The following is a 23,785-nucleotide window of genomic DNA, read 5'->3' on the forward strand; positions in this document are numbered from 1 at the left end:
GACGGAAACATGCCAAGCCAGCCAACAGCTCCGCGGCGCAGTGTTGCAACTAATATTAAGCTTAAATTGAGGGATGAGACGGTAGCTGTCCCATGACAAGACGCTGGTGCACCCGGGACCACGAGATTCCGTCTGAACCCAAGATCTTGGAATTGCTGATTGCTCTCTTTACGGTGATATCAGTGTCGTAACACGCACTCTTTTCTTTTTAAAGTTTCACGATAATGAGCTTGAGGAGAGATCGATCGATGAGCTAGGAGAATTTACAACTCTAGATCTATGTTTGTCACCCTTGTAAAGTCTCGGTGTTGTAACCTGTGCGAGCCTCAATGCTCAGAATGGGGATGTTGGCAGAAACCTACCGTTTATTCAGCCTCCTATAGAACTATGCCATACTGGTAAAGAAAAACTCATAGAGCTCAAATTGTGCTTTTTTTTCGGTGTCGTGGTCTTTTCAGCTATTTATCGAGGTCGGAAGCAACAAGACATTTAACACAAAATGGTGTTTGGTCATGATGCATTCAAGCACGAGTCGACTAACACAAAAGGAAGCTGAAGAGCCACTCTAGCCTGTGCAACCGTGACAAAATATCAATTGTCAACCAAAAACCTTCATCTAGTTTCTTCATGTGATTTAAAAAACCCGGTATTATGCTCCGACGCCCATTCATTTAGGAACAATGGGAAAATGCAACGATTGAGGTTTGACTCCTCTGGCGTTACCCTATATCCAATGCTTCACCGGGCTAGCGGCCTGGACAAATGTTATTCCGCGTATCTCTTAGTGCGTTGACGAGGGGAAGTTCCAAGACCACTTCACAGTGAGTGAGTGATCGACCAGGACATGAACCAGGTCCAGCGAAATGTCCAATCAGCCGAGTCAGACGCCAACAACGAATAACCCTTCTCGTCGCCAAGCACTCAACATCAGTCTCATCATCGCATGAACAAGAGGCCATGGCTGGCTTAGCAGGCTTGCGAGGCTTGTCGGAAAAGAAAGACGAAATGTGATGAGAAGAAACCCACTTGTGCTCGATGCATGCGCTTGGGTCTTGAGTGCATGTACATCGAGACTGTCGCAGCCAAGTAAGTATACTTGTCGCTGATTTGAAGAGACTCTTCGTTGAAAGTCAACATGAAGTACCTATCGATCGAGGAACTGACGGGTACCTTGAAACGCATGGGTGAGAAACTCGATGTCCTCACAGCTTTCGCTCGACATCAAGCGCCGATACCGGCATCTTGAAGATGATTAATGAACTCACCGGCGATTTTGCCCATGAGGTAGGGATCTTCGCTGTAGGCTTCGAAGTTGCGGCCGCCGAGTGTTGTTCGGGGAATACAAACCATAAAGATAAGCATCGGGTGATATTTAGCGGGTGGAGGATTATTACCCGTTGGTCCGAGCAGAACATCAACTACCTTGCTCTTAGCCTCGTGGATCAAAACGCTGCAAACATCTCTGATGACAGATAAATCCCAAGTCGCCGCTAGGGAAACCCTGCGGTAGAACCCTTGTTAGCTCCGGCAGCGCCGCATGGACAGAAGAAAATATTACCCGGTAGGCGCTGAAGCAGCGCTGACTCTGTCTGTGAAAATGCCCCCGCGGACGCCTACAGGTCCATCTGAGGTCTTGATTCTGGAAACACCAAGGCGAGGAATTGCGTTGGTCCTCCATAGGTCTTTGCCTGTGAGTAGGAGGACTCTTTCTTCGAGGATCATTTGCGAAGGCTTCATTTGCGCCCATGCTTTAGCCTCGTTTTTGACATTCGCGTCATTAAGGGGAGGTTGGGCATTTACAAGGGCCATCGCTGGAAGATTGGTTCGTATAAGGGGGATAAAGAAAGTGGTGATGTTACTCGAATGACACGACTTTGGGTACGTGAAGTGCAATCCTGAGGGATCGTTCCTTGCTTTACAAAAGAAGAGAAATAGAAACATGATAAGTAGATTAGAAGTAATGCCATACGTCTTCTGCTCCTCCACTTCTTCGGTCGTGTGAGGCAGCGTCTTCTTGGGCCCGGGCGGAGTTGGTCCGTCTACCCCCGCCAACTTCAACGCAATGATCGTCACGCTCGGATCTCGTTTCTAATTTCCTATGTACCCGATGTTACGTCTCAAACTGCCGGAACCGCCTCAGCGTGCCAACGACAGAGTTCAATAGCCTCATTAATTGCCCGGTTAGGACCGGCGTCAACTTTATTCCAGGCCGATATAAATTTTGAACAACATTATGAACGGCAAGATGGAGGCAGACATTCTCAGTACAATCAGCCTTGGTGTTAACAATCATGATTCGAGAACATCTTCAGGTTCAAGAGCGTCTTCAGGTTGACGAAAAGGTCCTTGGCCTTTCTCCCGAAAATCTTTCTCAAAACTCTTCCTCAACTGAGACTCTAAGCGACATTCGAGTGCCCCTTGGCGTCGAGGCTCTCGAACCCTCATTCTCTCTTTCTGGCCATCTTCGCTCTGTCGAAGTCAACGTCTCAACAATACGAGATGAAGCAGACAAATTCCTGTCGCCATTCAGTTGGTCGGGTCGGAAGAAGGCCATCACTCTACTGGGACCCTTCATGGCATCGACCCTTGCGGCATACGCAGCTGGAGCCTACGCTCTAGCTTCAGAACCCCTTCGCGCGAAATGGAACACCAGTGACACACTCTTCAACATCGGAATATCTCTCTTTGTGGTCGGCTTTGCCTTTACTCCCATGATTCTCGCTCCCATCAGCGAAACGCACGGCCGATACTGGACCTTTGTTGGCTCTGGCGTCGTTTTCCTTCTCGGGACTTTGGGATGCGCTGTGACGGAAAGCTACGCCGGCATGATGATTTCTCGTCTTATCACGGGCAATGGAGCCGCCGTGTTTGCAACGCTCACTGGCGGTGTTGTGAGTGATCTCTACAGCAAAGAGGATCGCAATATTCCAATGGCTTTATACTCCATGACCATCATGGTCGGTGCCAGTCTTGGACCATTGATCAGTGGAAGTGTCGTGGACCTTCTCGGCTGGCGATGGATCTTCTTTATCCAAGTCATCGCTATTGGCATAACAACGACAACGTTGTTCTTCTTGTTTGAAGAAACCAGAAGCAACGTCCTTTTACGCCGAAAGTGCTTCGTCCTGAATGCGGTCCCCATCAAGACATCAGCAGGAAAGCCAATCACCTTTGCGCCTGAGATTGAAGAACGCCTTAGCATTGAGGTCAGCATTATTTGGCGAAGTTTTGCCTTCCCACTGCGGCTTCTTTCGAAGGAACCCATTGTGTTCTGCATGTCTTTATGGGTTTCCTTTGCTTGGGCGATCATGTACATGCAATTCAGCAGTATTGGGCTGGTGTTTCGTAGCGTATATGGCTTCGACAATGCCGAAGTCGGTGCAGTCTATACTGCTACTATTGTGGGCTCAATTGTTGGCATCGGAATCTCCTTATTGCAGAAACCTATCATAGAACGAGTGCTGCCTCACAAGAAGCCGCTATCTACACCTGAACAACGCCTGATCTCGCCTTGCATACAGTCCATTCTATTGCCAATCGGCCTCCTCTGGTTCTTCATGACAGCCAGACCAGATATTTCGTGGATATCTCCATGCATAGCCCTTGGAGCGTGCTCAATGGGCATCTTCAGTATCTATCTTGCCGTCTTCAACTACCTTGCTGATACATATCACGGATATGCCTCGTCGGCATTGGCAGCTCAGAGTCTGTGTCGAAATATCTTGGGCGGAGTATTTCCACTTGTCACGGCTAGTATGATAGACAGTCTGACCCTACAAGGTACAGGTGGCTTGCTTGGTGGACTTGGATGGTTGTTGACTGGTATTCCATGGCTGTTGTACTTTTATGGTCAAAGGATTAGAGCTCGCAGTCCTTTTGCCAAAGGCATGGAGTGACCTCTAAGACTTGGAGGCTATTGGCTCCAAGATATGTTACCACAAGAACAACCTGAGATATCACCATTTCCTGCCTGTCATTCAACAGGATTCGTTTGATGTCTAGACAATGCCATATTACTTTATGTCCTACTTTTTAAGGCAGACCTAGTCTATACGGATTGGCTTAGTAGCATGGACTGATCTTATCCTTTGGAGAACAGGCTATCTGCCTCCTGATACCAGACAGTCTCCCTTGCAGCAGACTAAAGCTCTAGTTTCCTTAGTATCAAAGGCGCCCAGAGCTACCGGCCTTGAGACCGGTAACACGGCGTTGTGGTCGAACATTCTAGCACGGCATAGTTGATTGCCGATGAGAACATACCATTCACTCCTCGGAAACAATCATAATTCTGTACTCAAGCTAGCTCGCATTATCGAAGCGGGGAGACAAGGACTCCAACTCCGCGAGAATAACTGACTCTATTTTTCACCACTCCGAGCGGAGTAGGTCCGTCTCTCTGCGCCCTCGCCTCATTCACCTCAGATAATAAGCTATTTTCAGAATCTGGGGGTCACATCAACTAAGTTTTCCGGGGAACGGTCTTTCTTGGTCAGTCTGGGGATGAACATGCCGCCACGTAGACCTAGGAGCGGACTCTTTGGGACATGTAATGTCAGTTCATGGCATTGGTGGCTTGCTCTAAGATTCCAAAATGAGTCCCTCTACACAAGACTCAATGAACAGGCGATTTGAAGTATAAAGCTGCTGCATCTCGCCAATGCTACCGAAACTCTAGGACCATTTATCGATATCGACTAAAGGATTCTCTTCTTTTGCAAGGCTACCAGTGGAGTCGTAATGACTACCAATACTCCTTCCACTCGCCCAGTCCACACCGTTACCGAGATCCTCACCCAAGACAAGAGTTCTATCTTCGCCCTCACCCCGTCACTCATCCATCTCTACGCAATCCTCGCTCCAGCCTGCCTCGTTGTCTGTGCGACCAACGGTTAGGATGGAAGTGTCCTTACATCTCTGCAAGGTGTAACCGCATGGAAAGAACAGTTCGGCTCACCTAAGGGCGCTCCTCTCGGTATCACCAGCGCTTCCTATCCTCTCGACGCCATTATCTCAACTCCCTTTTCGGCTTACATCTCCGATCGATTTGATAGTCGACTTTGCATCACCATTGAAAGCTTGATAATGACAATTAGGGTCATTGTTCAATGCGCCAGCACGAATATCGAAACGTTTATTGGAGGACGTATCATCGTTGGCTTCGACTGGCTCTGGCTGCTGCGCCGGTCCTCATCTCTGACCTAGCCAGTGATTAACGAACAGTTTTAGTATCAACATGGACGCTCTACACACTGAAAGGCGCTGCGCTGCTCCTCACTTCCAAAAATCACACAGGCGTTGGGCTGTGATGACCCCTTCGAGAAACAGCCCCTATTCGTGCAAGTGAACGGAGAAGGATTCCACATATTCAATCGAGCTAGTCTTATCATCAGAAAACACTATTCACCGTTCTTCGGCCAATCAGCTACTATCCTGGCAGTAGGACCCTCAAAATGGTGGGAACGCTCTACGTAATGATGGAGGCCCATTTCAAGGCAAAGACGACGCAGGCCGGACCTCCAAAAGTGAACATCTTCAAGAAGCATACATATGCATGCCAGTCAGCTCAATTAAACAATGAAACCACCGAGTTACTCAAGCTCCAAACTGAGATTTCAACTCATTCAAATGACAGACGTATCGCATCTGAGACCGGAGTCAATTCTTCAAGTTGATTCAGACAGCAAATCATAGACTCTTCTAATTGTCTAATGAACTGTCAGCCGCAATTAGAGGGACAGTGAAGCACTTCAATCGAAGACTGTGATGCTCATCTCTATAGCAATGAATCAGTGTCTACAATCACTTTGTGCGAAGAGGGTTTCCCCTTGAACAGACTGTCGATTCTTTGAATCATATTGACCTTGGGTACTTCACTGTCCGTCGCTCACAAGTTCGATCACTGTTCTTGCGCCAATAACATCCGTGAATGAACAAAGACCTCTGATAGTGCCTATATGAGTGCAATGCATTCCACGCTTGTTGAGGGATTGGGAAAAGATTTGGTAGTAACTCATTCAAGCTTGCACGAACACAGCCCCCGTATAACCGCCTTTGAAACACGTTGCTCGCAATGCTACCCCCAGCACCACGCCTGCTTCAGCTAGAAGCCCATTTCATGCCCTACCAATCAGATTCGAAGGTGCCGAGAAACGGTGCTTTTGTCAAAGCTTGTGGACCACTATCCAAGCAAGTATATGACGCTAACACCGGGTTACTCACATTCACGCTTTACTTCACTGTCAATTTACCTATGGTATCCCCGCGAGCGACAAAGGAGAAACTTTGGGAAGTGCTCAAGAGGATGGGCGTTTTTGACGGCTGGTATTACTATCGAATCTTCGTCGTTGACGACCGTCTCGTGTCACATGAACAGTTTCTCTTGTGAGGCCTAGGCCGGGGTCTAACCCAGAACAAACTTCAACATTGGGCTTTATATGGTTCCCATGATGAAAAGATGTGTGAGCCCCGTACAGGTACTTGTTGTTAAAAGGAGTAATATTTCATCCGTTTCGCAGGGATAAGGCTGCGTCAGCATGGAACTGTCTGGTTCACAAACCTATTCAACCATTCCGCAGCTCATATTAACATACACTGAGGGCCTCACTATGACTCCCACCACTTGAATCATTTGTCTTGGAGTGACAGTGAAGCAACTTATTGACACCTGTTCCACGACAAAACACCGCCATTATAGGTATATGAGTACCTTTTGTCTCCCAGGTGCTGAGGTAAAGTTGACACAGACCTCACACAAACTCATTCAACCGCACGTGAACACAATCCACCACCCAAGCAACTTTACTAATTATCACAAAGCAACACATACCTGCGATGTCTGAGATATCATCAAACTTAGTTCTAATGGACTTCTGGTTCACGCGCAAAATACTGGTCCCTATGATACCAGATCTGATTCTTCTTCAAAGAGCTTGTGAAGGACAGAGTTGTGCCATGATGAGCCCCGGCGACGGGATACTTATAGTCAGGGTCGAGTTCGATGATCCCTGTCGTGTAGACTCCCCCAACGCGGAGAAAGAGGCCGTTTTGGCATATCTTCATAGTTCTAACTTCTTCGAGAGCTGGGAGTTCAGTTGTTTGTACATTCTGGTTGGGGATGGGACACTTCATCGGCAATTCTTCATATAACACCAGAACCTTGTCTAAGGAGACATAGACTTCGGTATCTTTGTTACTATATTGATGGTAGAAGAGGGGTGCTATCAGCGAACAGCGATCGCAGAGCAGACCGCTATACACCATGGATTAGGATCCATAGTCATTCAAATTGAAAGGAAGGTCGAAATCTTTATTGCCTATGTCCGCTTGACTTCTGTCACAATGTGATCAACTTTATGCCTTCTTCATACATACAGTCTAGGGGTAAATGTATAGTTCAGCACCAGGTGTTGTAAGGGACAAGCCTCTGAGTACCTTGCACGACGCTTACAAGCCCTTCACTCCAACTTTAAGTAGCCAGGGGTCCGAGTCAATCTGCTTCCTGATATCTCCAGATGCCAGGTCATTTACGTCCCATGTAGACCATACGAAACGACCATGAAGGAATTCCGCCTCTGGGGAAGAAGCCCATACAGCGAAGCCACCAGGGATATTCTCTGAGAAATGTCAGCCATTGGTACAGAGTGCAAAGGCGACGGCTCATCATACCATCTGTCCAAGGTAGAGTGTCCTCGGTATATCCGGCCTTCTTTGCTGCTTCTGTGAACACAATCGATGGGTGAAATGAGACGATACGCATATCGGACTCTGGCGTATCGCGAGCGATCTGTTGCATGACGGTTGCGAAGGAGTTCTTGGTCAGTTGGTATCCAGGCATTTGAGGCGCGCTGTCCCAGCGATGGATATCTTGAGTCGACACCGACACAACGAACTAGATTGGCAAGTCAGTCAAATATTCTGAGCAAGCGGTGGGGACTAACCTTTTGTTTGGTATGTCCCGACTGTTTGTAGAATCTCTCAACGACGTATAAAGGAGCATGGACGTTGTTCTCAAAGTCCTGCCAGAGTCTATCCGCACCTTGCTCTAGGATTGGCTTGAGCTCTGGCTGGCCAACAGCATTAACGATGAGAACATCAATTAAAGTCTTTTCCTTCTCCAACTCATCCCAGAGTTGTTTGGCTTGGTCTCTAATGAACAGATCACAAATACGCCAGGTGACCTTGGTGCCGGGGTAAGCCTCTTTTAGCTTTGAAGCGGCCTTTTCGGCAACATCGCTACGGCGACCTAGGATAATGGCGGCCGATGCACCCGCAATGCAATAATTCCGTGCAATTGCATGGCCAATGCCTGTAGAACCGCCGCAGACGAGGACGGCTCGACCGGCTTGGGACAGCTCAGGTCGTTGAGGTGAGATTGCCGGGTATGGTTTGGCATGGTTTCGCTGCTATAAATCAGTTTTAAGGTGAATTATAGAGATAGAAGATATATCATACAATGGTGACACCATTAATTGTTGCGGTGGGTGAGTTCATTGTGTATAAGTATATGCTCAATAACTTCCGATGGGACCTGAACCACGCGAGTTTGGAGAATACCAAACTCTTAGTGATGTTTGCTTGGCTATATATAGGTCTCTTACTTTATGGAGCCGACGATTAGTTAACGGTGTATTTGCCCTGAAAGGGTATTGTCAGCGCGTGGGATTTGATACCTCGTCGATTCCCCTACTAGCGCTTACGGCAGAAGGAACACGTTAGTCTATTGCGCCTCAGGGAGCAGGAAAACATCAGGCCTTGATATGGGGAGTCAAAATGAACTCTGGAAAGGGTCCTAAAGATATTCTAAACTTATCCTAAACTATACCAAGTTACCTAAGTCTTTTTGTCACTTATAATCAAGACCCTGGGTTTCTTTCCTGTCCTAGATTGCTTACAAAACATAAACCGCGTTCTCTTATTCATTCCGAAGGAGCCGGAACTCATCCATAAGCAGAGTAGCCTGGTAAGTAGCTGCATTATAATATCGAATCGGCGACAGAGTTCAAAGGATGCGTAGTGGAGTCATCAACGTTGACACGGAATTCCGATTCAACAAAAACCGTACTTGAAATCCGCCCAGTGGGATCGGTCATCAATATCCGTGACACGCCGGATATATGCCACGTCACCAGCAATTGGCTGAATACCATTGAGCTATAAACGCTAGAGTACCTAGAAGCAGTAGTGAGACACTATTTTGTACCCCTGTCGGATATACTGCCAACGTCAGAGAATATTAGTCAATTATTCAGGGATCAATTGTAAACGAGTATTTGGATAGCCTTCTGTCGCGAATAGGGCTTGCGTGCTGTCATTTAACCACAAGAGAGAATGAGTACGAGGCTGACACGCTGGTGAATGGACTCTCCTTGCTGTTACTTCACGGATGGCATTGTGAGTGTGTCTAAGAAGTTGAATGATCACTTAGAATGACATAGCGGCAGCGCTGAATCACGAAGATTCAAGGGGTATAAAAGCCTCAGTCTTACCACGACTCGCAACTTCAACTTAAAATTACACAAATATCTAAAGAGCATCTCAACCATGAAGCATGTAACTTTATTTGCAGCCGACGATGAGTAAAATCACTTATACCAAGATGGTTGTTGTTTTTAAGCAAAAGGTCGATTCGGAAGTCTGGACAAATCCCACTCCCGAGGCTTTGATCAAGGAATGTATTGACCCTTACATGAGACCTTGTACCGACCACGCTACAAAGACCATCAGGTTTACTTATGAGAAAGAGAATGATAGCGCATTGATGAAGACCGATATGTGGCCAACGTTCGGTAGGCCGCAGATGTTCAATGATTGGGAGGTTTCTGACATAACTGCTTTTCGCAAGGATGGCAAGACCGAGACCCTCAGCGCTTGAGGGTAAGATGTTGTTGTGTTGGCATCACAAGGAAGTCCGGCTTGGAAGATCAGTAGAGGCGAAAAGCCAAACTGCAAAGGTTGATGCGCTTGTTCAAAGATCTCAATCTCTCAGGTAGGAGCAGGTTAGAATAGAGTTCATAGTGTTTCGAACAGATTGTTTAATATAAAGAACATCAACCAATCAGTTCGGATTGTTCGGGATCCGTCGTTCTACGAGCTCCTTCACAGTGGAATGTTCATGTAACAGTTAAGAATGGCAATTGGAAAAGGGCGATGCACAGTAGAACAAGCAAGGATTTACGTTCTAACATCAATCATATTTAATACACACTATTTGCCGCATTGAAACTTCTTCTTCATCTACACTATTCCATTACGAAGAGTGCTTGCAACTTACTTCCTCAACACCTGCATCCTACTAACAGTTCACACTTCTAGGTCCATTCAAGATGTCTGAGATGATTCTGCAAGCTACTTTTGCGCAAAAGCCGCACCACTCACCTGATCTTCTGGGTGACGCTGATCGACTCCAAACCGCCTGCGGTAAGGAGTGTCAGGTTGATATCATTGCTAACAACCTTCGAGTGACGGTAAGTACAGATTGTAAGGACAAGGATGTTGTTATGACGGGTCTGACGATCAAGATGGAGCAGGAAAATCTCTTCAAGGACTGGGAGCTTGTGCCTGGATGGACTTGGAAGCCTGAGAAAAAGGAGCACTGTTGTAATATTCTTTGAAGGTAAGCTTCACATTGCTATGAAGGAGTGATATTTAAATAAGTAAGGTAAGTAAGGAGACTTGATAAAAGAAATAGAGGAGAATGAGAAAGTACAACAAGTAAAATGCTAGTGCCCCACTGCCATGTGCTTCCTGCGTAGAACGATTTACTTAACGCCAACTTTTCTGTACACTTGCCGGCTTACCAAGATAGATCATTCAAACTTCGCATGGTTAAGTGCAAAAGGCTCTGGTAATAAGAACAGTGTTATCGCCACCACTGAAGGGTATCAGTCCAGAACATAATATCGGGGTAGGTTCGTGTACTAAACTGACAGTGCTTAAACACGGGGGGCGAGCATCAATTGAAATGCTCTCTGGTGTGTTCCTGCTAGCCTAAATCTAAATGTCTGCGTTCAGGCAGTCTCCCTGGTATTTTGTTAGCCTGCCTCAATCTACTGGTCAGAAGACAGAGTGATCTTGAGCCATGCCGTGAATAATGAAGGCTGTTTGTAAGTCTCCTATCAGAAATATTTCATTTCCACCAAGGCTTGGTTTATATGTTATGTCTGCGCCAAAAACATCAGTTAAGGTGGCTGATTCTGGCCTGACTTATCACATACCGCTTGACAGAATTTTTCAAACCCACATGCTCCACAGAATACACAGCACTATCGCAAGTTCCGTGTCCTGTGGCTGGCTGAATGTGAGATAACAAGCCCAGTCAAATTGTGTCCCATTGAGACTTCACATATTCTATAAAGTTTGACGAGATCTAACACTAGCAGCTGTTAGAGAATGTTCCACTGGCCTGTTTATTAATAAGACCTTGATAAGTGCCAGGACCACGGATCGTTTTGGGACATTTATAAAAGCGCTGTTGCCCGTTCTGCTTCCCATGATCCTAAAATAAATAATCGCCGCACAACTACAGCAATCCTCAACTACCATAAAGCTTCTAAGATGGTTCACAGAATCACCTTCTAAGTTGGCAACCAAACTCCCTACTCCCTCAAACCGAACGGCCAGTATGCTTATTGGCGCGAGACCGTCTCTGGACCAGACACAGTAAGTTGTTTACCATTTCAGTAGTTTTTGAACCTCCAAATTGCAACTAAGCATTTTCACCATGATAGATCCAGCCCTACAGCACTGGCTCAGGAGGTGTGTTTCAAGCCTCATCAGTCCCGCTGGTAGGCTCTGCTGGAATCAGCGGCTATACAATTGCCAATCCTGCTATCTGGTTTGAATTTCTCGGCAGTGACCCCGACTTCAGCACCGAAGACAACAAGGCTTACGTCGCCATGTCTACCACACATCTCACCATTAACAAGGATACCTACAGCCATATTTATTCTACCAATGTCACTAGATTGACCCAGCCCGTTCCCAGGGGGAAACTCGATGTAAGACTCTTGTATCCTAGCAGTAAGAGACTAATTCGGATTATTAGCTCACTTGCAACATTGGCAGCGCTGATGATTGTGTTGCCACCTTCACGCTGACCTTTAATGGGGGCACTGTTGTTACTGGTGAGGCTCTCGGATCTGACGTACTTGAGGAGAAGTAGGACTGGAGTGACGAGAGGGCTAGAATGTCTGGGTCGTGTAGCTTCTATGGTACCACTTTGTGCTTACTTTGAGCACGGTATGTATTCTGGCTGGAGAACGACAGACACATGTGCCTTTATACATGGACCAGAAATGAAGACCACAATGCAGACCAACGATAAAAGGCACCTCGGGTTACCGGTGGTGCCAGTGCTATGGAGCAACAAGCGGGGAGTCAACCGGGATAGAATCTCCGAGTCGTCGTAGGGAAGGAGAGTTTATTGGAGTAATGGGAGCCATGTTTTAACTCAATCTTCAAGCCGGTTTCTATTGAGACACCATGCGGGTCTGGAGTACCAACCACAGCGTGGAGACCTATCTGCGGAGGACTACGAGAAAGCATGAGCTGAATGGCTATATCTAAGGAATGACTTCCTCTGCAACACCAACTGAACACATATCTGTCGTATGCCTTTTGTCCGTTCCAAGGCCATCATGATGTCAATCCCCAGCATTAGTCCAAACCTTCTCAATGCCAAGTTCCAAGCCTTGAATTCCACGAATTCAAAATTCCTCCTCAATCCTGCTTTTTCAGCCGTCTTAGCCGGAAACTATGCATATAAACAATACGCCATCTTGATCTCGATAATCTGAAACGGTGACGATGGAAATGACGTGGGTGCAGTTCGAGCTAGCTCAGTAGCTCGTGGACCAAGACGTTGGTGGATGAGGTCTAGGCCGGAATTAGGCTGGTGGCTGAGACAGCCCTGATGTCACGACTCGGAGAAATCATCATGAGCGCATCAGCCATGACGCACTAGAGTTCAGCCCTGGATTTCTTGTAAGGAGCTGAAGAGATAAAGGGCGGTGCTGGCTCCATGGGTGGCTTGTGTTCCCTTGATCTTATCGTTTATCACTGAATCAATTGAAACAGATATTATTATAATTATAGTAATCGGATAACCGATAGTCAATATGAGTGGACTCCGAGACAATTTCCAGCCAGTTCTGGCCGAGGATGCCCCAAGGTCGCAGAGCAATGTCGAACGTCGAGATTCTGGGCCATTGAAGGATATTATTGGTAAGGCAATGTCAATTAATGGGAGAAATCTCATTATTCTGACTCGCGTCACAGCTCAACAGGACAGTCTGTACAAGTACATCAGTGTATGTCTCTTTTCAACCGTTGTTGTGGCTGGTGGCTGACCTTGTCAGTGGGAGGATCCCGCGCGAACTATTGGATCTTACTTTGCCGCACTCGGCTTCATGCTGGCAGTCCATCATATGCATCTTACCCAGCTGACTCTAAAAACAATGGCAATTGGCCTTGGAGGTACAGTCTACTCTTGCTTCTCGCTACCCATGATACTAATAATTGCGTTCAGTTATGTCCATGGCCGAGTTCGCTGGTCGGTCCTTCGGCCCTAATAACTTCGTCTCTCGCATGCGACCCAGACAGTACAAGACAGTTCCTGAATCTACTCTCAACGCTACCCTCAAGGATATCCACGACTTCATTCAATATGCTGTCGTCCAGGCTCAGAGGATCATTTTTGCCGAAGACCTCGAGAAGACATTTGGTGCTTTCGCTTTCACCGGTTGTCTGTACTTCCTGATCCAGTTCATGACACCTTTCGGCATTGCTATCCTTGGACTGACCACCATCTACATCATTCCACTCGTTACCTCCCCTCGAGGACGTGGCATCGCCAGAGATGGCATGGCTCGTGCTCAAGAAATCAGTAACGCAGCTGTTGACCAAGCCAGCTCTATTGCCCAGGACCCAAAGGGCACCATGGCCAACATTTCTTCCATGGCGCAAGATACCGCTGGTAACTTAAGGCAACGCGCTGTCAACATGGTACCTGGTTCAAAGAACACTGAGAACCGATCTGATGTCACCTCAACTGTTCCCCACAGCTCTTCTGGACCCACCCAGGCCAGAGACATTTCCTCCAAGTTCCCTCAAGATAACTCCAAGTCCTCTGAGCAGTCTAAGCACCTCGAATTCATGGGCTCTCGCGGTGCTTCTGGTAGCTCCGACCGATCACCAATCAAGACTGTTCACGTCGACCCCCACCTGTCCAACGATTTCTCCCAGAGCGGCTTTGACAGCTCTTCTTCCCAATCCAAGGACACTCCTTCTACCTACTCCCATAGCACCACTGATGATTTCCCCTCCAACACGCAACCCGCTCTCGGCAAGTCCAAGGACAATACTCCTAGTTTCTCCCACGGCGCAACTGGAAGTCTTCCTTCTTACGGACAAGCTACCTTCAACAAGCCTCAAGATATCACTCCCAGCTACATGTCCAGCAAGGCAAAGGAAGCTACCTCCGGTTATTCCTCCAGCCGCCCTGACGACAAGTCCTCCACCTTTGGTTCCAGCATGAACAAGGACATGTCTTCAGGTTTTCCCCATGGCACTACCGGTGACTTCTCACCCTCAAGCAATACCACCTCCAACTTCCCCCCTAGCAAGGATCAGGAAATGCCCGACTACGCTCAACACCGAAAGTCACTCAACTACTCCAAGTTCCCTCACGTCAGCAACGATGATTCCGGCATGCAGTCCGGTTCAAACAAGCAGTCTGGTTCTACTACCCTGTTTGGCAACCAGGCTCCTGCTGGAAAGAAGCCTTCCATTGATGAGACCAACTACTCTCTCCAGAACAAAACAGACATGACTTCTGACTATCAGCACTTTGTTCCTCGCGAGGCTCCCAACCGTGGAATGCTTAGCTCTCATGCCGATACCTCCATGGGTAAGATGCCTCTTGGTGAGCTAGTCGACGAGAAGGAACAGGCTGGGGATAAGGCTCCGCCCATCTCCGCTGGTGGTCTTAACGCCATGAAGTAGAGCTTTTCCATTTGAGACAAATACATGATCTCACAATATTTCTGTATTGTTCAGTTCGTGGTCACGTTACCAGCCCTCTGAACGAGAGATATCGGGGAGATACAGCTTCCCCTAGGGAGTGTTCGTATAACTCGTTCAGAGCCTGGCCACAAAGTTGAACATGATTTGGATTTTGGGCAGGTCTGGCGCATTAGTAAAACACGAAAGCCACCTCACTATCATTGGCATGCTTTATGAATGGAAGACTGTCACCATGTAACATTATATATGATATTAGTTTATGATATTAACGACTTCATTGATTCCAAGTCTTCTAGCATCCCTTTCCGTGTGTCCTGTAGAGGCTTCTTAGGCTGAGTTTTAGACTCTGTGACAGGCTGCCTGTTAGCCTTGGTTGATGAACGACGACTGGTATACATCGGGGACCCTGCAAAAAACCTTAATACTGCCTTAAATAAAGAGTTCCCGAGGAAAATGAGATCTAATCAGAGTAGCTACTTACAAGTAAGTCAAAACGAACGTCGCAGTTGCACAATCTGCATGACCAATATTTGAAGTAAGCTACATCAAAATCAGTCGTCCGTCAAGATCTCGCTGGCGGATGCTCACTTTAAGGGTCCTCCCTTCGAATTCCATGCTGGCGTGACGGGGTTCATTATAATAATGGTGATTATAAGCATCCTGGTTGATACCCTGGTCGAAGGAAGCAAACGAGACGCATGCCCAGTTGTCGCGAACGCTCAGGTACGGGTTACTCGCAAGAAGACGAATGTAAACAGTGGCGCCATTCTTGCTGGTGAATGAATATCCGACTATTCCTGCGGAGCCGACGAACGGTGATTGCGAAGACATTACATGGCCGCCGTCTCCTTTCTGGAAAGGTTTGACCTTGATGCCTTTTAGCATGGAGGTTCGGGGTTTTTTGGTAGGAAAGCTTACTGATGTTGGGCCTGCGGCAAAGTCGCCCCAGTCACTGAATGTTGTTGGGTTTGGGACTAGGGTGAACGGTGTTTGGTTATCGACCGAGAACAAGATCTGGTTTTTGGTCATGTTGACAGCTGCGTTGAAGGGACAGCTAAGTTATTTTTTGAGAATATTCCCGGCCTATGAGGAATGAAGCTATCGCGAGATCGCGAGCAAACAGAAGGGTATATATAGCGCATCCCATTGCTCTATCGGCTACCGAAAATAAACTAAACCATTGAGCCCGTAGCTCCGTAGTTCCAAATGGGAGCGGCATGACCCCTGTCAGCAAAACGCCAGTGCAGGAACGCCTTGTGAGGCTATTGATGACGCTAGACTCCTCCACCAACCATTTGAGATCTCCCGGCACACCTTGCAGTACGGTTGACTACTCAGAAGCAATCATTCAAGCCACCCTGCGAAATCCCAATAGTAGTTACCTGGAAGCGTTTCAGCTGCTTGCGTGCTACTGACAAATGCTACCTTGAATAGATTAAATTGAGACAAGCGAACACCACCATCGCTTAGAGTAGGCAGATTTCCGTGGCAGGACACGGCTATCACGGCACTTTTTTAAGCTTGACGACGTTAGCGATGTTGGATAATCGGAGAATGGGTCAAGGTTATTTTCGACTTTAATTGTATTTGGCAACAAAATTCGATCATGTTGTGCGCGCGTGTCCGGGCATCGGTGGACTGAAGTTCTCGGTGAGCCGATTGCATCTAACATCACCATCAACCTACAGCGTCTGGACGGTTAAAACAGTCGCAAGCCTATCATCAATTAATTAACCTGGCAGCATGTTTCCAAGCTCAATTAGTAATTGCGGTTACTGTTCATATCACTTCTTCGTCATTATTGTCCTTCGATCGGATAACCGGAAGTCTGATATACGTCATGAATATGGATCAATCAGTTTATAAGTGGATACAGCCTCATTACCCAGGAGCCGTATCTTTGCACCTTTAATCCATAAGATAGTTCTTGACAAAGATTCACGAAGCCTCACAATGTCAGATCCCAGGTCACCGCATCTCAAGAAGCGCGATACCCCTCCATGGGGCTTATACCAACGCGAGAACTTTTGGAAACTCAATGACGGAGAGGTTCCACCATTTAACACGCGTATGGCCGTCCCAATCATTTTCTGATACGGCTAGGTTGACAATGCTAGATCCTGATAAGCTTCAAGAACTCGCTAAGAAGAAGCTCACTGAAAATGGCTGGCTCTACGCATCCTCCAACGCAGGCCTTTCAGATACACATGTTGCGAACCGCCAAGCTTTCTTCCGACATAAGATCGTCCCTCGTCAGCTTGTAGACACCAATGAACGATCTACTAGAACTACCATCTTCGGCCATGAGGTCTCTGCACCGTTTGGAATTGCTCCTATTGGAATCAACAAGATTTATCATCCACAGGGCGAGCTTCCTGTTGCTCAGGTCGCTGGTGAGCTTGGTATTCCTTACAGTCTCTCAACTGCTGGCTCGTGTCCGATTGAAGACGTCGCTGAAGCAAATGATGCTGGTCGAAAGATTGCACAGAACAGTGAAGAAAGTCATCGCATCCCTGAGGGTCCCCGCTTCTTCCAGCTCTACATGCCACATGATGACGAGCTCACCTTATCACTACTGAAGCGAGCTCATGAATCAGGGTTCTCTGCATGTATCTTAACAACAGACACCTGGCAACTTGGATGGTGACATGACGACGTCGCGACGTCCAACTACGCTTTCTACCGAGGCATCGGCGCCGACTTGGGCCTCTCAGATCCCGTCTTCCAGAAACGCTTAGCCGAACATGGCATCGATCCGAAGAAGCAGCCCGCTGAAGCCGGGGCATTCTGGATCGATAATGTCTGGCACGGTCGTGCATGGTCTTGGGAAAAGGCAGTCTGGGCACGAGAGAAATGGCAAGAGATCAGCGGCGGAAAGCCATTTTTGATCAAGGGCATTCAGCACGTCGATGACGCTGAGATGGCAGCTGATCTTGGTTTCGAGGGTATCGTTGTCAGCAATCACGCTGGCCGACAAGTTGATGGGGCCATCGGAAGTCTTGATGCTCTAGGGCAGATCGCTGACAGGGTTGGGGATCGTATCGTTGTGACATTCGATAGCGGTGTTAGAGGAGCAGCTGATATTGTCAAGGCTCTTGCTCTGGGTGCCAAGTTTGTCTTTATAGGTAGACTCTGGATCTGGGGACTTAGTATCATGGGCGAGCATGGAGTTAGGCACGTGTTGAAGGGGCTGCTAGCTGATCTGGATATTCTTATGAACGTCGTGGGGCTGAACAAGGTTGAGGATATTGATAAGAGTTTTATACAATCTCAGCCTATAAGCTGGAAGAGCATGCTATAAGCCACGGACACGAACACAGGAGAAGAAGAGATAAAAGGATTCAGTTCACTTTCAATAGCGAATACAAACATTTTCTATCCTGACATGGCGATTATGCTCCAGGAAGCTTGCAGCGCCAACTAGCAGCCTTGGTGGTGTTTCCAGATCCATCCCATTTGCTCTCATAAGGGTACGGACAATATTCTGGAAGTTGTTAGCTTTCCGTCAAAGAAGCGTGTGGAGAAACTCACTTCTTTGTGCTGATACTTTGCCTGGAGTCTCACTGCTGCCAAACTTGGCGCCAACTACAGCCTCAGGTTCTTGGCCCTCCTCCACCCACTTCGTCAAAGCCAGCAGCACGTTCTCTTCAGCTGTCAGTCTATCCTTCTTCAGCGGATACACCTGGCCGATATTGAATGCGCCAGGACCTCCAGAGCAGTGATACATCCCAGGAATGAAGAAGAGTCTGTAGAAGGAGCGCATGTCATCTAGTGTGACGTTGAGGTTGGCTTGTACCTTGGCGTAGTACTCAGCGGGCAGCTTGGGTGTAATAGTCTGGTCCGCTTGACCGTGGTAGGATATTATCTTTCCTCCTTTGGCGTGGAACTTTTGAAGTTCACCTCCCGCGCCGTTGACGCCTCCTGGGTTGAGTTTGATGGCAAAGTCCATGTCTTTCACGGTGAAGTTGTGAGGTGTCCAGGTTGAATCGTTGTAGACCGCACCGCGCCAGAAGTCCTAGGATATTATTTTAGCTCTTATCTTACATCGATGTACTCTATACATACCTGTAAGACTTTGTAGTTCAGCTCAGCGGTCCCATTGACCTGGTTTGCGGAGAAAACGCTTGTATCGGCACCCAATGCAAAGCCAGGGTACACAATATTGTCCTCGGAGTCTGCCAAGGGTTCATACGCAGCTCTGACAGATGCTATTTGCTTGGGCTTCAGGCAGAGCGGGCTGTTGAGTAGTCCAGTGCCACAGGCCATGATCACTGGGTCGAAGGCGTGTGCGGCCGGGTTGTCGATGATACCATCCTCAACGCCATCCAGAGGGTCAAGCAGCTCAATTTGTTTTGCCACAATCGCTTTCCACTGTTCTGGTCGAACATATGATTCGGACGTCAGATCAGGCCATCCGATTCGTTGAGCCAATATGCCTTTTGATGCCACAATGTGAAGCCAGTCGATGCCTGGTGCTCCAGCGAGAATTCCATCAAAGTCATCGGGGTAGAGCTGAGCATTCTGCAGACCTTGACGCCCGCCAGTGCTGCAGCCTTGATAATAGCTCTTAAATACCCTTTTGCCGTAATACTGCTTCACGATTTGCTTGGCGACTACGGCTTCAATGTGGATCCCTCGATGGCCAAAGTCGTTGATGACCTCTGGATGGTTTAGGAAGAAGTCGAAGCCTTGCTCGCCGTCGTGGCCCGTGTTCGTACCAAAGCTGGCAAAACCAAGTTGCGCACCGTTCTGCACGGACGGGAAGTCAATGCATCCCCCAATACCTCCTGTACCCGTGGCTAGTAGACGTTTGTTCCAGTCATCTGGTAGCCATGCCTCGATGCGGACTGAGCTGGAGTCGCTTGTTGAAAAGTTTACAACGATCCTGCAGAGGTTTGCTGTTATGTTGGCTCCAAAGTTTGGACCTACGCAGGATGCTACTGTGTTTGGAAGGGGTATGGCATCGCCTGCAACGTGGTGCTGGGTCGAGGCGATGGTCCCGTTAGGGACATGAAGGCTTTCGGCTGAGCATTTTGAATAGGGCTTCTCAATTACTGGAGATACAGCTACTGCCGCCAGATACAACAGCTTCTTATACATTGACAAAACCATCGTATTCAAGATTGCCCGAGCAAAAGGTTCAAATGATCCTCGTGTTTAGAGTGCCTGTACCGAATATCACAACATATTTATACAGGTCATCGGCTAATCACAAGAGGGGTCGGCAAACAAGAATGCTAACAAGGCGATGACGGTCTAGTCAATTCCTCATTCTGGCAGATGATAATGAAGATCCGCTGGGGAAAAGCAGCAATGTAACCTCCGCATTTCGGTTTCGGCGTCCGTGGCCGACGATGCAAGCCATCGCCAGCTTTACCGTTACCTTTGGTCAAATGAGTAATTCTTCAGATCTGAACCGAAAAGGCATTCCGACAGCCTGAATATAGTGGTGTTGACTGATTCATTGAGGCGTCAGTTCGGCATTGCCCATGCGAAGGCACTTTGGTTTCAGTCCCCGCGTTTTCCAGAACACGAAGCTTACAGCAATTCAGGACATTCATTTTCCTTGCAGCCTCGCGAACGACAATTGAAAAGACTCTGACTTGGGTGATATTCATAAAAGCCTTCACGCTTTTCCAGTACTGCATTAATTTGTTTTGTCACGTAGGATTGGCGTCAGTGATGGATACTGAACTGATGACGTAACCAGCTCTGTGATATCATGCATTGTGAAAAGCAACGGCTGCTGCTTCTACTTCTCGCAACTCATCACTCCCTAGCTTCGGAATTAACCATTATCAGCAACATGGTTCGTGTGTTTATCACCGGGTCGACTGACGGCATCGGTCAAGCCGCCGCAAAGCTCCTCGCCGAGCAAGGCCACCAGGTCGTTCTTCACGGCAGAAACGCCGATCGCGCCGCTTCAGCCAAAGCCGCCATTCCCAACGCCGCAGCCGTTCTCGTCGGCAATCTATCGTCAATTGAAGAGACCAAGAAGCTCGCTAAGGACGCAAATAACGCTGGGCCATTCGATGTCATTGTGCACAACGCAGGCATCGGCTATGGATCTACAGCATCGAGGGAAATCACTGCGGACAAGATCTCAGCTGTTTTCGCAGTCAACACCCTCGCGCCATACATCCTCACCTGTCTGATGGATAAGCCCAAGAGTAGGCTCTTGTTCATGAGTTCGGATAGTCACTACAGTGGTGATGAGACCCTCAAGAATGCGACCCAATCGCACTCTTACGGCAACACCAAACTTCACGACACAATGCTCGCTAAAGCTTTTGCAAGACGCTGGACCGACATCCAAGTCCTCAGCATGCACCCCGGCTGGGTAAAGACCAAAATGGGAGGAAACTCAGCACCAGTTCAATTGAGTGAACCAGCTAAAGCATTGGCAAGCTGGGTCGCTGGCGAAGGATCTCTGACAAAGGCCACGTCTGGTGCATTCGTCACAACAAGTGGGGAGAGCAGACCTCATCCTGGAGCGGACAATGTGAGCAAGCAGGAAGAATTGCTCGAGATATGCAAGTCAGCTTCTGGCGTCGAAGTGCCAGTAGAGTAGAGAAGATGAATGCAAAAAAGAAGATGCCTCGCTATTGCTCGCAATCGTTTATAGGAACAGCCCGATGCGGGGGTCGAACCCGCAACCTTGAGATCGCGTACTCGTAAGAGTCTCACGCTCTACCGATTGAGCTAACCGGGCGTGGCTCTGATTGGTTGAGAGGCGAGGGCCAATTGGGTCACAGTTGATTTCGGGGAGGGATGGCCAAAGTGTTTTCTTGCGTAGCTGGAGCCAAAATCAAAAGAATTAAAACAAAGCGATCCCTCTGAGGGGGCTTAAAAATAGGTATATCAATTGCATGTTGTATCTGCTTGACTATAGGCTAATCACGATGGTACCCGTACTTGTGCAGGGAGGTTCGCAGTAGTTGGTTGAGAATGCTCAGGAGTGAATTGCGGCACAGACATGTCAAGCTGTCTGGCATTGCGTAACCTCTGGCCATAAGACAAGAGAACAGACGAATAACTACAGAAGGATTCGCAATAGCCTTAAGATAGCGCTTTGCGTTTTTAGGAAACTCCCGCGTAGAAACGATATTTATCCCAATTTGTTGACAGGTCTAGGGTAGTGGTCGCGATAAAATTGCTTATCTTATCTGCCTCCCAGCCAACCAGGTGCAAGACCTCCAGAGTTTTCAACATCTCCCATCCCAACGTTCCATCCAACCTCATCCAGGAGCAAAAAGGAATAGCTCTACAACATCACAGAGCTCTTGAGAGCAAAAGGAAGGGTCTGGCCGGGGATTGAACCCGGGACCTCTCGCAAGCTGAGCTGTAGGGTTTACCCTAAGCGAGAATCATACCACTAGACCACCAGACCGAATCAGGCATTGCTGCACGTGATGATTGTTGTTGGAATTTGGGGTCCAGAATGGGAACTAAGAAGATGCAAGTTTGCCGAAGCTCGGTAGTTAGACCGTTATGGAGCGCGGATGGGATGCCGCTAGACATGTCACTTCAAGAAAACACCGTTCGGCAAACATTTGAATCATCCCCCTTCCTCTATGTACTCTGCAATGGAATCAATCTTTACGAGAGCTACTGGCTATGATGTCTCAGAAGTACTGACAGCCGCTGCTGAGAGAGAGGCCTGTATGTCCATTGATCCCAAAGGTTTCTTTATGCGCCCTCCACCGACACCTCACCATTTATCGTCCTTCATCACACCAGATGACCAACTATTCCAAACCATACATATGGGCGCTGCGGTAGTCGATGAAACAAAGTGGTTGTTGGTAATCGACGGCCTTGTTTGGAAACCATTCGCCTTATCCTTGGCGCAGCTCAAGGCGTTACCTCAAACGTCCGTTACGTCCTTTCATGAATGCTACGGAAGTCCGTTGAAACCACCAACGAGTAATCCTTGGCGTGTTGGTAACGTGGTATGGACTGGAGTTCGATTGTCGACTATTCTCGCTCTTGCAGAGCCTCTCCCTGAAGCATGCTTTGTTTGGTCAGAAGGTCTTGATCATGGAAAGTTCTTTGAGTATGAAGCAGACCGCTACCAAAAGGACTTACCGGTGACAAAGGCACAAAGGCCTGAGGTACTTCTCGCATGGAAGATTAATGGAGAGCCACTCAGTAAAGAACGAGGCGGACCGGTGAGACTCGTTGTACCGGGTTGGTTTGGTACCAATTCGACAAAGTGGCTTTGTAGGCTCTCATTGCAGAAGACCCGCGCCCCAGGACCTTTTGCTGCTGTTCTTTACAACGAGAAGGACCCAGCAGATCCCGACGAAGTGAGGATGCGGCCGGTATGGGAGGTCGAAGTGAACTCAATGATAACGAAGCCGGCGGACTCAGCAGTCATCTCTGCAGGGTTGGTAACGGTGGAGGGTTGGGCTTGGAGCCATGATGGAGTAACACTGGTAGAAGTTAGTAAAGATGAAGGACACAGTTGGATTCGAGGGAAGGTAGATGAGAAAGAAGATCAGGCTTGGCAAAAGTTCACTGCCGCGGTTGAACTTGAGTCTGGTGTTTGGAAGCTGATTGCTAGGGCAACTTCTGAAAGTGGGATGGAGCAGCCTTTGACTGGAAGACGGAATCATGTCCATAGCATTACGGTAACTGTCGAATAATCATGTTCTGCAAATCGCATTGATGCTCAATCGTCTGAGGACAATAGGTTCGCCGTAAAGCCAAGACATTCACGGAGCAATAGGACTGACAAAGAAGACTCAGGAACAATAAAGAG

General features: G+C 48.0%; 11 protein-coding genes and 2 non-coding genes across 13 annotated transcripts; 7 read left to right on the top strand and 6 right to left on the bottom strand.

Moving 5' to 3' along the window:
- Positions 1-1,221: 1,221 nt before the first annotated feature.
- On the bottom strand, positions 1,222-1,809 carry J7337_013248 (uncharacterized protein; the record flags this gene model as incomplete). Its single annotated transcript, XM_044830744.1, has 2 exons — positions 1,222-1,450; positions 1,559-1,809. The coding sequence occupies 2 exons, from the start codon at positions 1,807-1,809 to the stop codon at positions 1,222-1,224; spliced, it is 480 nt and encodes a 159-aa protein (XP_044674019.1).
- Positions 1,810-2,291: 482 nt separating this feature from the next.
- On the top strand, positions 2,292-3,896 carry J7337_013249 (uncharacterized protein; the record flags this gene model as incomplete). The annotated part of the gene is made up of 1 exon (XM_044830745.1): positions 2,292-3,896. The coding sequence occupies one exon, from the start codon at positions 2,292-2,294 to the stop codon at positions 3,894-3,896; it is 1,605 nt and encodes a 534-aa protein (XP_044674020.1).
- A 3,547-nt stretch (positions 3,897-7,443) lies between these two features.
- Positions 7,444-8,490, bottom strand: J7337_013250 (uncharacterized protein; the record flags this gene model as incomplete). The annotated part of the gene is made up of 4 exons (XM_044830746.1): positions 7,444-7,613; positions 7,666-7,888; positions 7,938-8,399; positions 8,452-8,490. 4 exons carry the CDS (start codon positions 8,488-8,490, stop codon positions 7,444-7,446), a joined length of 894 nt encoding a protein of 297 aa, XP_044674021.1.
- Positions 8,491-9,540: 1,050 nt separating this feature from the next.
- Positions 9,541-9,871, top strand: J7337_013251 (uncharacterized protein; the record flags this gene model as incomplete). The annotated part of the gene is given in 2 exon segments (XM_044830747.1): positions 9,541-9,549; positions 9,566-9,871. 2 exon segments carry the CDS (start codon positions 9,541-9,543, stop codon positions 9,869-9,871), a joined length of 315 nt encoding a protein of 104 aa, XP_044674022.1.
- A 451-nt stretch (positions 9,872-10,322) lies between these two features.
- On the top strand, positions 10,323-10,641 carry J7337_013252 (uncharacterized protein; the record flags this gene model as incomplete). Its single annotated transcript, XM_044830748.1, is given in 2 exon segments — positions 10,323-10,593; positions 10,613-10,641. The coding sequence occupies 2 exon segments, from the start codon at positions 10,323-10,325 to the stop codon at positions 10,639-10,641; spliced, it is 300 nt and encodes a 99-aa protein (XP_044674023.1).
- Positions 10,642-11,620: 979 nt separating this feature from the next.
- Positions 11,621-12,160, top strand: J7337_013253 (uncharacterized protein; the record flags this gene model as incomplete). Its single annotated transcript, XM_044830749.1, has 3 exons — positions 11,621-11,658; positions 11,741-11,996; positions 12,044-12,160. The coding sequence occupies 3 exons, from the start codon at positions 11,621-11,623 to the stop codon at positions 12,158-12,160; spliced, it is 411 nt and encodes a 136-aa protein (XP_044674024.1).
- Positions 12,161-13,115: 955 nt separating this feature from the next.
- Positions 13,116-15,000, top strand: J7337_013254 (uncharacterized protein; the record flags this gene model as incomplete). The annotated part of the gene is made up of 4 exons (XM_044830750.1): positions 13,116-13,221; positions 13,276-13,307; positions 13,362-13,473; positions 13,526-15,000. 4 exons carry the CDS (start codon positions 13,116-13,118, stop codon positions 14,998-15,000), a joined length of 1,725 nt encoding a protein of 574 aa, XP_044674025.1.
- Positions 15,001-15,561: 561 nt separating this feature from the next.
- Positions 15,562-16,050, bottom strand: J7337_013255 (uncharacterized protein; the record flags this gene model as incomplete). Its single annotated transcript, XM_044830751.1, has 1 exon — positions 15,562-16,050. One exon carries the CDS (start codon positions 16,048-16,050, stop codon positions 15,562-15,564), a length of 489 nt encoding a protein of 162 aa, XP_044674026.1.
- Positions 16,051-16,974: 924 nt separating this feature from the next.
- Positions 16,975-18,322, top strand: J7337_013256 (uncharacterized protein; the record flags this gene model as incomplete). Its single annotated transcript, XM_044830752.1, has 3 exons — positions 16,975-17,089; positions 17,139-17,630; positions 17,736-18,322. The coding sequence occupies 3 exons, from the start codon at positions 16,975-16,977 to the stop codon at positions 18,320-18,322; spliced, it is 1,194 nt and encodes a 397-aa protein (XP_044674027.1).
- A 91-nt stretch (positions 18,323-18,413) lies between these two features.
- J7337_013257 (uncharacterized protein) lies at positions 18,414-20,133 on the bottom strand (the record flags this gene model as incomplete). Its single annotated transcript, XM_044830753.1, has 3 exons — positions 18,414-18,505; positions 18,553-19,036; positions 19,087-20,133. 3 exons carry the CDS (start codon positions 20,131-20,133, stop codon positions 18,414-18,416), a joined length of 1,623 nt encoding a protein of 540 aa, XP_044674028.1.
- A 694-nt stretch (positions 20,134-20,827) lies between these two features.
- On the top strand, positions 20,828-21,592 carry J7337_013258 (uncharacterized protein; the record flags this gene model as incomplete). Its single annotated transcript, XM_044830754.1, has 1 exon — positions 20,828-21,592. The coding sequence occupies one exon, from the start codon at positions 20,828-20,830 to the stop codon at positions 21,590-21,592; it is 765 nt and encodes a 254-aa protein (XP_044674029.1).
- A 58-nt stretch (positions 21,593-21,650) lies between these two features.
- J7337_013259 lies at positions 21,651-21,733 on the bottom strand. The gene has a single exon. It is a non-coding gene; the product is annotated as a tRNA-Lys (tRNA).
- Positions 21,734-22,320: 587 nt separating this feature from the next.
- On the bottom strand, positions 22,321-22,411 carry J7337_013260. The gene has a single exon. It is a non-coding gene; the product is annotated as a tRNA-Pro (tRNA).
- Positions 22,412-23,785: the final 1,374 nt, after the last annotated feature.

Source organism: Fusarium musae, chromosome 11, assembly GCF_019915245.1.
Source record: "Fusarium musae strain F31 chromosome 11, whole genome shotgun sequence".
Taxonomy (NCBI): Eukaryota; Fungi; Ascomycota; class Sordariomycetes; order Hypocreales; family Nectriaceae; genus Fusarium; species Fusarium musae.